A 12,055-nucleotide genomic window follows, 5' to 3' on the forward strand; every position below is an offset into this window, starting at 1 on the left:
TGGACTGTACCATATGTACCGTAGGGTGGGACTTGTCTTGTTTATCCAATAGAAGTAGATTTAACACGTTAAAATCGACCACGCGTGGCGTGACAGTATAATGAGGATGCCTAAATATTGCGGTTGCAGCGAACAATCGCTCAAACACGGGAGGATGAAGGCGTGAAGTATGTCCAGAGCTCAGCGGTAACCCCCCTCCCGGCGGAGCGCGGTCAACCGTCCCTCCAACTGTCAAAATCGCTTGTTGCTTCCTGGCCGAGCCTTAAAAGTAGTTAGCGAGCTAGCGCGTAGCGACGGACCGCGTCGCGCTGAAACCGAGACAGAAAAGAAACTTTTTCTTTCTGACACACACACACACACACACACACACAAAGAAGAAGACATAGCGACAAGTGTCCATCCGGGAGACCGTTTTGTCCGCCGTCCTGAGTCCCCCGGTCCCCCCCCGCCCCCCCACACCGACAGCAGCTGGATGCGACAGGTACGTCATCAGGTGAGCTCGCAGGTAGTTAGCCTAGCAGGTAACGCTGGCAGCCTTTTATTTCGTATTTGTGTTTTTCAGCTCTCACACACTTGTTGTGGGAAATATTACGGGATGGCTGGTTCACTATGCTAGCTCCTAATCACTGCCCACGAGCTAATCAGAGCAGCTGCACGAGAAACAGGTTGAATCGTGACATGTGGACACGATGAATGTCTCCTGCAGCGACATGCTGCTTCTTATGATGTAGTAACACTGGTGAAATCTGCAGGGGACAGCTTTGGTCACAACTCAAGACACGTGACTTTATTCAGCTATTAACTGCATGCATACTTGCAGCATGCATGCATACTTGCAGCATACAGCAAAGCGGCTGTTGCATTTAATGCAAATGTTTAAAAGGCAGCAAATTAAATATTACCTCAATTAATGGTTTGAAGAAAACAAAGCAGCGCTAATGAGACACAAGTGGAAGCGCAGATTAATCTGCTGCAGCTTTACTGAGCAAGAGGCTGTACACATGGGGAAGGTGAATAAGTTTTGATCGGGCTCCCTGCTGGGTCATGTGCAATAATTGGTGCTTCTGGAAACGCAAAGGAGCATCCCAGCACAGACCGGTTGCAGTCAGGCAGCAGGTATGACAGTTTTCAAATGGACCGGTGGTTCTGTTGGTGTGGGACATACTGTGTTCACCAGCAGTGATACACGACACACATCAAATGGGACTTTGTTTGTTTAAAAATAACAAGAACAATAATAAACAGTTTGATTCCAAGCGAGAATGAATTTGACTAAAGCGGCTTTATTGTCTTTACTTTTCAATAGTTTGAATGCAGCATTGATCTCTCCTGTTTATTGTAAGTCGTCAGGTGAACTTGATGTGGACAGAACGGGCTTCCAGCGGAAGGAAGCACTTCTCTTTGCTGCTTGGTATTTGATTACGGCTAATAATAGAAAAAGACAGCTGCCTTCTCATTGATCTGTCTTTGGTGCCCTATTTCTGAGCGTTTTTTTATTTTATTTATTTGTTTTCTCCTCCGTCGTAATAATGGGAAGAATTCTCAAACACGGCTTTAACCCATCAGTCTTCATTTTCTGTAATTAGCCATTGTTTCAGAATACTCCTTTTGTGTTTTGAAAACGAAGCCGCTTTGGGCCACAGAATCCTAAATCTGGCCGTGTGTGAGCGAGCCAAGCCGTTTGGGGTCAAACAGGACAGGGATAATAAGAGGGGAGGGGATACCATGTGGGAAGGAAGTAGCTCGGCTTGTTTGTCTGCCAGGCTTTTGTTTGTTTTCCTGTCGGACAAATCTATTTAGGAGGTAGGGTATCTGAGGTCTGCCATTGGAAATTAGCAACCGGCACGGCTTGTTATACAGTTATTGACAGTTATTCAGTGATGTAGTTATCGGGAAGTCGGTTGCAGCCAAATGAGAGATTGATACGCCTCATCTATCTGCGGTGATGGAGCAGGCCGGCCCGGAAGTTGTTCCATGAATGATATTGAGTTGTTCTTTTTTTCTGGTCACGTCGGTCACGTCAAGGAGCGTTCCTGCTCATTTAATCTCCGGCACCTGCGTACGAGACACGGCGGAGTGAGACGACATTGTAAGGTGACACTTTTTTTTTTTTTGGGGGTGGCTTTTCACAAAAGGCTGACATTCCCCCGCCTCCCCGATCGTTCCTCATGCAACACCAGAATGACTCTCTGAGTAATTTCCCTACAGGTGCCGTCGATGCCGAAAATGACGTCAGTCTTCTGAATAATGTGCTGAGGAAGACGCTTTTTCATGCTGGAGAGATTAATCACCCCCACCCCCACCCCCCTCCCCCCCAAAAAAAACAAACAAATGTTTTTTTACCAGTGGAGCATGATATTATATTTATATATATATATATCGAAGCATAATCAGACAGAAAATAGGTTTGTTGATCGCGGCGCTGCAAAAGCGTGTTTATCCTCATTGATGTCAACGAAACACCCAGGCTGCGGCGTCATTCACAACCTTTGTATGAGACAGAGGAAAAGAGAGACAGAGACAGACGCTACAGCTGTTCTATTGAATCTGGATCGAAAAGTCATGAAGCTGAATCTCTGACTCATCAGTTCTGTGACGCTCCGGTTTCACGGCTCATATGATGCCAGCCAGCATGTCATCAGCTGGGTGTAGGGTGGGGGGTGGGGTGTGGGGGGCGACCAAGACCTCCCAATCCCAGCCAGCTACCTTTTTTTTTTTTTTTTTATTTCCCCCAAGCAAATTCTGATGCAACAATAACAGAAATGTTCACTATTGTGTAATTTTCCAGTCCAGTAAACTAAAGAATTGGATTGAAATTGAGCTTGAAAGATAGCTCACAGAAATGTGGGGAAGTATACAGGTGAGGGATGAGGGGGGGGGGGGGGGGGGGGGAAGGAGGAGAGGAGTGTCTGGATGGAGGAGTAGATGAGTGTAGAGGACGGATGCTGAGGGGAGGTCGTGGAGGATCGGGAGGGGGAGGAGGTGCAGTGCTCCTGTTTCCTGGGGGGGGGTGTTAGATGTGATCATAGAACATAGACAAGGACACGGCTGATCTTCAGTGTGCAACCGCAGCAACACTTTGATTACGGCTTTTTTTTTTTTCTATATGACAAAACACCTCTGGTCTCTCCACTCCTGAGCTCGTTTCCTATTAGAAACGGTGATAATTTGAATTTGGATATAATCAAAGCTCACTTGGATAAGATTGGAAAAGAATACAGGATGTTAGAGCTCGCTGAGCCGGCCATGAAATCGGGGAAATACCTTTCTAAGATCAGCATTCAGGGGTTGTTACTGTAAGCAGTTTTCACCCCATCACTTCGTCCGCTCTCTTCCAATAGAGAGCTGTGATTTAAAGGAGCTGGCATTTCATTGGCTGGAGCTGTTAAGGGGAGGGGCCTTGCCACAGGCTGGTGGGCAGGAAGGGGCTGGCTTGTGTGTGTGTGTGTGTGTGTGTGTGTGTGTGTGTTGGGGGGGGGGGGGGGGTGTTTCAGCCAGATAGTTGGAGTAGACACTCTTCTGCTTCCTGCCTGCTGCCTGCCTCGCTCGCTCCTCGCTCTGTGGCCGAGAGAGAGAGAGACACTGAGAGAAAATCCCTGTCTCGGCATGGACCTCCGGCTGCAGCTTGCGAGGAATGACAACAGTTCACATGGTCATTAACTCCAGTCTCCGAGGCTGAGGGGAGCGCTGCTGCAGCACCGGGTGCCTCCTGCGTTTGGGACGGCAGACTGACGGAGGCGACTGGACCCAGTGGAAAGAGGTGGGAAAGAACCGGCATACTGGCTGGCTGTTTCTTTTTGCTTTTCTTTTTTTTTCTCCAGGAGTTTTGCTGCAGTGTGCTGCATACCAGTCTGGGTGGGGAGGGAGCAGAGGCAATGTTTTATCTGTGTGAGAGAAAGAGTGCCTGGCTGATGAATGCACGGCAGCCAGCAGCGGGAGCTTTCAGCCACGCAGCAACTGCCTTCATTGCAGTTCCCGTCCTGTAATGGACTTTCTCTTTCGGCTCCTGCGGGAGAGGCGTTATCACAGCGGTCGACTCTCCCCTCCCACCCCCCCCACCCCATCCACAAATGTCAGGAGCTCCTTTTTTTTTGTTTTTGCCACATGGGCTACATATTTTTCACCGTCTAGCGAAAGAACTCGTGGTGTTGTGCGGCATCCGCCCCACAAAGTTTGTCCTCATAACTTGGTGTGCAAATTTTCCAAATAACAAGCTGCGGGCAAAGGTTGTTTGTACAGAGCGGAGTCTGATGTTGTGGCGCTCTTTATGTACGTGGACAGAAATAGCCGATTGGCCTGAACGAGCTGGAACTTATAAGGCCTCACATCATAATTAACCTTTTGAGTTCGAAGGGCCCCGGTTGTCCTGTCCCCGGCTTTCCGCTGTCTGCTTACATTTAGATTTAGACGGCGGTGCCCGGTGCGGTCAAGGCATGTGGACATCCTCGCTTTGCTATGGAAAAGGCCAGCGTGGTGTCATACGTCTGGCTGCGGATCAAGAGGGAAGTGGGTGTTTTTCTAAAACGGGACATCAGTCCAGCCCTTCCTGTTGAGGAAAGAATGGGGAAAAACCTCAGGCAAGCACTCAGGTCTTTCCTGCAAGACTTTGCCAGCGAGAAATCCCCTTATTCTGAATTGACTCTCATGTAAATTGTACCTCAAGATGGTATTAGAAGGATTTAGTGCTGGGTAGGCTTTGCAGACTTCCTCTGCATGAAAGGGGTCGTCTGATTGCTCTGTGACACGAGGGCAAGTTTGCTGAATCATTCAGCTCTTAAGTTTTCAAGTGCATTCGTTTTAAAGGCTGTAGATTTCTATTCATTTGATGTTTTCTACGTAGTATTGAAATGTACGGTAATTTTAATCTGGTTTGATCTTTTCTATTCTTGAGTTTAGGATACATAAAATATCAGAAGACCTGAAAGCAGTTACAGGAGGTATTTCTGCAGAGACTCCCATCCAGTATCTGAACAGCACTGTTCACCTCTTGCTGCCTGCAGCCTTATAATTAGTTGATGACTTGCCTGAGTCCCCGTGGTTAACCAGGGAGAAGAGGAACACTTAAACGGGGAAACAAATCCATTTCCTGAGTGCAGGGACTGATATCAATCAAGAAATCTGAAACTTTCTCTCAATCAAGTGCCTATAAAAACATAAACAAATGAATTTTGCTCCATGAAACGGAGCAGTGATGAGGAAGCTCAGTCCTATATCATGAGCAGGGCTATTCGGGTCACTGTGTTTCAGCTAAGGCTATTATGATATGGGGCACCTGCTGACTCTGTGAAACGCTTCTTGTGTTGCCTCTGAACAATAGCTTAGTCCTGGTGTAGCCTCTGCTGAGCTCACTCACCCATCCTTATCGCTAATGGTACTTGATGATATGGATCTCAGGGGATCCGTAGATTATGCCTAAGACAATTTCATAAGCATCGCAACCTCTATAGTATTAAACACGAATTAGGCTACAGGTTACAGCCGCGCTCTGATCCTCTCTGGAAGATGCAAAGGAACATTTTGCAGCCGGTGATGTCATCCTGAAAGCCGCGTTAGCTCGGTTAGGGATGGAGAACATTTTGATAAAGCCTTAACTACACGGCTCACTCTTTTTCCATTACTCACTGGAAACTGAACATTTTCCTATTTCCCCTCTACAATGAGGCCCTCTCTCTCCGCAGCCTTGAAAAACATTGACCACTTGTTCCTCTTGGCAATGCAAATGACCATACGACTGCAGCTTGCCAGCATAAAATGGTAATAAATGGAAATGCGGCCACTCAGGTACCCTGCTCGGGCGCTCTTCCGTCACGCCCGTTTGTGTTTCTACTTCATTTTGCCGGCGACACCTGGCCGACTCCGCGGCGAACGTTTATCAAAAAGCCCGCCGACCAATAGAAACCAGGTAGCTTATCGTCTGTGCTGGACAAATACAAGCGGCTAAGATAAACTGCAGCGCACAGATACCAGACTAATGGGTTACATACGAGGTATTCAGAGGTCAAGCCAATGACTTTCACTCGAGACACCCCAGTCCCGCTGACTCTCATTCAATTAAGCAGACTGACCAAGATAATGCGTCTGCCAGCTGGCCTTCGTAAGCGTCAGTAATCCATAAAGTCTAGCACTGTGGTGCTTTTCTTTACATCTCTATCCTGCTTTATCAGGTCACCCTGTCTGTTTGTACGGGACACGGAGGGGACAAAGTCTTCCTCCACAGTCTCAGGAACTAACGATTGATGGCATAAACACTAATGTGCACAATTTGGCTCATTAGCTTTTATTTAAGATATGTTCCCGTCTGGCTGCGGGAGGATGGATGATACTGTCGGGATTAAAGATTCGGTCGCCACGAGAAAACCCTGTGAACAGCCATATTAACATTCACACCCACAGCAGCAGGTCTAAAAATTATGATATCCGTTTCATTGCAGTGAGAGCCACATGATTATACTAGTCCTTCACAAATTTCTGCACAATGCAATAGCTGCAATGCAATTTTCTGCACCTGGTAGCTCTCTCAAAACTGCAGCAACAGAGCCTGGTTCAGTTGTGAGGGTCGACAGGAGGCCTAATCTCTGAGGTCTGAACCAAATGTCATCCACATTTTACCTCGAGGTGGCATTAAAATGATTTAGTGCTCGGTGTGGACATCCTCTGCACGACAGCGGTGGTCAGAACATGCTGCGTGGTTCTTTCCTACCTGCTGACCGTCTGCCCGTCTGCCCTTTCATACCGGGAGCGTTGTCCTCAGAGTGCAGCCACTGACCAAGCAGACGCTAAGCTAACCTTAGCCAAGCCAGAGACATCCTGTCCAATCAGCCTAAACTCAAACCGCATGCGCCGAGTCATCATCTCGCAGCACATTTCTCCCACTGTGTGTTTGAGTTCGTCACACTGGTTGGATTGGATGTTATTATACGAGAGGTAACAGTTTTCACCCCGGGATGACAATTTGTCTTCCAGCAGGGGTTTTGTTGTGTTTCAAAGATGTGAGAGAGTTCAGACGTGGCTGCAGAAGAGAGCCTGGTATCGGCCAGCGTGCCACATCAGCATCATTTCACCATGAGATATACATCTTTTAAAAGGCTACCGGGGCTGCATTTATTAACCATTTTCACAATTGATTCATTTACTTTTATTTTTATTTGTCTGCAAAGCATGAAGCATATAAATGGATGATGTCACGCTGCCACTGAGATTGTTCTTTACTTTTTATTGACAGTTTTTTCCCTCAGAATTGATCAGAGACGAGTTTCTCTGTCGATTTTGTGGCAAACAACTGCAGCAACATAATGTGCAAATAAACATTTGCTTTGACGGCAGTTAAATTCCCCCGAGAGCACAAACATAACGTACAGCATGAAAACAGACTCGCAGTCATGCTCCTGCATGTTTTTTTATCGTCCTACCACCCACACAGGGGTCCGTCTGATCTTCAGGCCTCGCCATTTGTTCTGAATATCTGTCCTGACAAACGTTGTTTGAATTTTAGAAAGTGTTTTTCTGTGCCTTTATTAGATAGGAGGAGAAGAGACAGACAGGAAATGTGGGGAAATAGAGCAGGAGAATGATCTGCAATAACGGCCTGGCCGGCCAGAAATCCAACCGTGGACTCGCTGCTGATGGCATTTGCGCCCATATGGTACGCGTCCGTGTTTGAATGTTGTCTGTGAACTGTTCAGACCTTCATCCATATCGACATCCTGTTTGATTTCAATGCTTTTCTCCATATAAATATAAAAAACGATTCACTCGATGGCTGTTTTCCAACCGTTCCTCCTAAACTCGCTCCATCATTCGAGGCCAGTCACTTCTCGGAGATACGGCGCCGTCGTCCCTCCTCGCATTTCTGACAAACTAGGTTAGCTTGATCACAGACTTCTTATGGCTTCTAAAAATAAGAAGGGATTAATTGTTAAAGGTCAGATCTGACATGATTCTTACCTGACTGTCTCTTCTGCAGCGATTGGCTCTCCCCCTGGGGAGATGATGTGAAATTATATCCTGCCTTGGAGAGCGGAGCCCGGGCGTCAGTACGATCGGACGAGGAAGCTTCTGATCTCATTTCACATGATCAGCACTAAAGTGGGACGATATGATTAGCTAGACAATGCTCTTAATACATAGGCTTGGTGGGTGATTTCAAGGGGAAGCATCTTTTCTGCCACGAGTTGTCTAAGAAATATCAACCTATGTGTCATCAAGATCAAAATAAACCTGACAGATGTTTCTCTTGAAAGCCATTTCTCCATATGGATATTTTTGGGGGTTTCTCACTGTGATATTTCTGACTTTCAGACAGTAGCGTAGATGGGCGTACAAGTCTCAACTTGCCGTCTTTAGCATGTGGAGCCTGTCGTTTGCCATCCGAGGTCGTTCAATATGTTGTTCTCGTGATACAACAACAGTTCCTTGGTGTTTGCTTCTCGTCTCGTCTGTTTTCCCTACCTAATTTTATACATGTGACCCAGTAAAAGGGTAGTCTTTTAACCAGAGCTCTAGATTTTTAACAACCCTTCTCTTTCTCCTCCCTCAGTCTGGTGTCCTCAGCCCCCTTTTCGCCGCCCCCCTTTTAGCTGAAAAACATTTCCAGATGTGCCAAGAAAAGAGCTCCCTGCGCAGTAGCTTGGTAATGGATTTCGTACGCTCAAAGCTAAGAGGTCACTTCCTCGGGTTGTTTCTCTACCAATTGTCCGCCTCCTTCTCTCCTTCAGACAACAACCAGGCACAGGGACCGGCGTCTTCACGGGACGAGGCCGGGGAGCACACATACGTACCTTCCCCTCCATGAATGTGAATTGACAGGCTGCTGTCAATGAGCCGGTACTAATTTGGATGGTGGGAGACCGGTGGATATTGCAGGGACACTGGGCAGCGTCATAATCGTGTCTGGCACTGGCATATGCATCTGTCTCGGTCCCTCTCCGGCTGCTGGACGGCTGCCCGGAATAGTGCTGCGCCGCGCGGTTTTCTATTGGCCGAGCCGTCCCCTCCATGCATGGCTCTACAGGGCGGGTTGGACCCTCGGGCTTTTTTTTTTTTCCTCCCTCCTATCTCTGCTCTGACTCCGTGCTCTTGTCCACTGTCTCATAGCACAGAGGCTTTTTGCCATTCTTTTGTATGCGATATGTTGGAAAAGCCAGCGGGCTTGTAGTCACCTTGTACAAAAGGTACACAGCAGTGACTCAGGGACTTAGACTCAAGTGGCTCCTGAATAACCTCACAGCTCCCTTTTTCTCCGGTTTATCAGCCCTGTACCCTTTGGAGCGAGCAGCCCTTTGGGACAGTTTACACAAATTCAGATTGACATGCAAAACAATGCCTGTTGAAGTCTGTTAGGTGAATTGTTGCCTATCATGGTTAGAGCCATTTTCTCAGTGAAAACAATCTCACCCTGTTTCTCATCTCTTTTTTTTTTTTTTTTTTTTTTCTTTTTTTTTTTTTTTCTGTCCTTCTCCATCTCAGATCACAGACAGAAAGTGCCTTGTGAGACAACCTCCCTACTTGAAGATCCCCGAGTGTTTCTGAAGAGGCTCCAGATTTTTCCCTTCTGCAGTCGTGTCGGGACGCAGCTCGGCCACGGGCGTCCCCTGACCCGTGTTTGTCCTCACCTGTGCTCTGCGCGGAGCGAAGAGGTGGAGCTGCTGCACCGCTGGCCGAGGTGCCAAAGCTCAGAGAGAGTACGTACTGACGACTTCTAAACGATAGAAAAAGCCACAAACCTTTGTGTTGTCCTAAACTGTGCCATTGTACCTCAAAATAGCACCCGACATCCACCCTCGCAAAGATATCATCACTCATACAGAGGACATTTTGGGCACATTGGTACAACCAGTAGAGCTTGTCTCCGAGCATGCCCCCCTCTGCTTCGTCAGAGGTCTGCACCTGAGACTGACTGATTGATGAACAATTAGCCGTTTGACTGACAAACTCCATAACAGCGCCGTAGTGCAGTCCCATGCTGAGGTCACAGAGCCTTTGCCAGCCCATTACCTCCGCTTCCCCGTCTGCAAGGACAAACCTCATCCACTGACCTGAAGCAGATCACTGATACCTACATGCTCTATCACTTTTAGTTGTTGTGTGTTTTACTTTTTTTTTTTTTTTACTTTTTTTTAAACTTTTTTTTGAACTGGATCACTGAAAACACCTCCTCAGAGGGATCGCCTCCTCCTTTAAAAACAAGTGGCTCCACTCCACCTCGGCTCCACAGCCAGTGCTGTTGACATGGCTCTAAACATTGCCTCGATACGGGACACAAAATGGCTGACCCTGGAAGTGTGCCGGCAGTTTCAGAGAGGGACTTGTTCACGCAGCGATGAAGAATGCAAATTCGCCCACCCACCCAAAAGCTGCCAGGTGGAGAACGGGAGGGTGATCGCCTGCTTCGACTCGCTAAAGGTAAGAAATAAAGAAATCATCAATCGTCTTCTACTCTCACTTCACACACAACTCCATGGAAGTGTTTAAAACAAGTACGAAGGACTGGATCATATCTCTGCAGCCCGAATATAGCACGTGATGTAAAATGTTACAGCTCCGCGTTTCCTAATGGTCAGCGGGTGTAGGTTGTCTGCTCAAATTAGCATGTGTGTCAGGTCTCCATGCTGCGCTGCAGTTCGCAGACCAGTCTGACCTATGAAGCTAAAGGCCAGAGAGGTCTGTTGTCATGTCACTGTCACCACAGATGTGTGTGTGTGTGTGTGTGTGTGTGTGTATCTGGTGTTTTTATACGGTAAGTTCTAATGTTACCGTGACTCGTCCATCATCTGTACTTGTGGGCCAACATCCGATCGCCTCGAGTCGTTCCAGGGTTTCTATTCCTGGATGCATGTCAGCTGTCACATGCAACCAACCCACAACATAAACACTCCACAGCTTGTTTTGTGATGAGTGCTTCTCACGGATTCAGGAGAAAGGTATCTTCAAGATGTGATTATTCTGCTTTTTGTCTGGTTTTAGGCAGATTACGTGATCGTAAATATGAAAATGGCGTTAAATCCATGCTGCAGTATTTATTCCTTTAATAAGGAATAAATTCCTTATCCAGCCTGTTATTTATCCGTTGACCCCATTTATCAGAACTTATGCTGCTGTTATATTTCTTACGTTAGATGCACTTATTATTGCACAGTTTGCGGCGTCACAATGGAAAAACATCTCAAATTAGTTCAACACCAGACACTTTAAAGTCTCCCCAATTACAACAAGGTCGATTCACACACACGAGCCCCCCCCCCGCCCCCAATCCCCCACATGCTGCAAATAAGATGGATCCTACACCAACCTATTATTTTCAAGCAGTGTGGAAAAAAAAAAGAACCAAAAAAAAAAAAAGAACCCAGCAGTGACACTGATAAATAGCCAAAGAAAGTAGAGCAGCACACTGGTACTGTGAGGAGTTTTGTCTTTTTTAAGTGAACTGTCGCTGCGTTTCATATATAGGCTGCAATGTGAGCAGAGCTTATGTCACATTGTTCAAGGTTATGTTCAAGGTCAGTTGATAAATTTAGATAAAGCTAAGAGCTGTTATTATTTCAGCGTGGTAGATATTTGCTAAATACAAAATGGTGGTTTAAATTGAATTATTAACCTTCCTGAAACCGATGGTGTAAAATCTCCCTTCACACCAGCTCACTCGCTCGCGGTCACTTTATTTGTTGAAAACAAACGGCTTTTTACGGCGCCACCAGCTGCTTTCTTGGCGAAGACGTCGCTCCTCGCGATGGCTCGCTCAAGTTATTGCTCGCTGTCAGCCATTGAGTGACGTTCCTTCACAGCTGCCAGGTTTTTTCTGTGAGCTGTTTCTACTGTTATGGTTTAACGAGCAAACAGCTGACTAATCAGGATTGATTTGTTGTTGCGCCTTGCGAGGCCGAACATGGAACCCCTGCGAATGCCGTGATTCGTCCGCTACTTGACGACAAGCCGGACTTCATACTGGAGCCACATTTTATTTAGGTTACGCTTAACGACATTTCAGTCCCGTGGTAATTCCTACATCATATGTATCTCAGCGTACAGAGCATGAAGAGGCTGTAGATTTGTTTTTGTT

General features: G+C 46.9%; 1 protein-coding gene across 19 annotated transcripts in view; it reads left to right on the forward strand.

Annotated features, from left to right (window-relative positions):
* The first annotated feature begins 270 nt into the window (after positions 1 to 270).
* LOC138206959 (muscleblind-like protein 2a) overlaps positions 271 to 12,055 on the forward strand; it is a 48,145-nt gene continuing 36,360 nt past the window's right edge. For 3 of the 19 annotated variants that reach the window (XM_069163884.1, XM_069163882.1, XM_069163888.1), the window contains exons 1-2: positions 3,531 to 3,760; positions 9,466 to 10,401. In XM_069163884.1, coding sequence (XP_069019985.1) covers positions 10,228 to 10,401 — 174 coding nt within the window. In that variant the 5' untranslated portion in view covers positions 3,531 to 3,760; positions 9,466 to 10,227. Of the gene's footprint in view, positions 494 to 3,529; positions 3,761 to 7,518; positions 7,643 to 9,465; positions 10,402 to 12,055 lie in introns of those variants that run through there. The other 16 variants (XM_069163880.1, XM_069163885.1, XM_069163877.1 and 13 more) reach the window with 12 other exon arrangements.

Source organism: Embiotoca jacksoni, unplaced genomic scaffold (assembly GCF_022577435.1).
Source record: "Embiotoca jacksoni isolate LCO1_2020_lvr unplaced genomic scaffold, fEmbJac1.0.p SCAF_30, whole genome shotgun sequence".
Taxonomy (NCBI): domain Eukaryota; kingdom Metazoa; phylum Chordata; class Actinopteri; family Embiotocidae; genus Embiotoca; species Embiotoca jacksoni.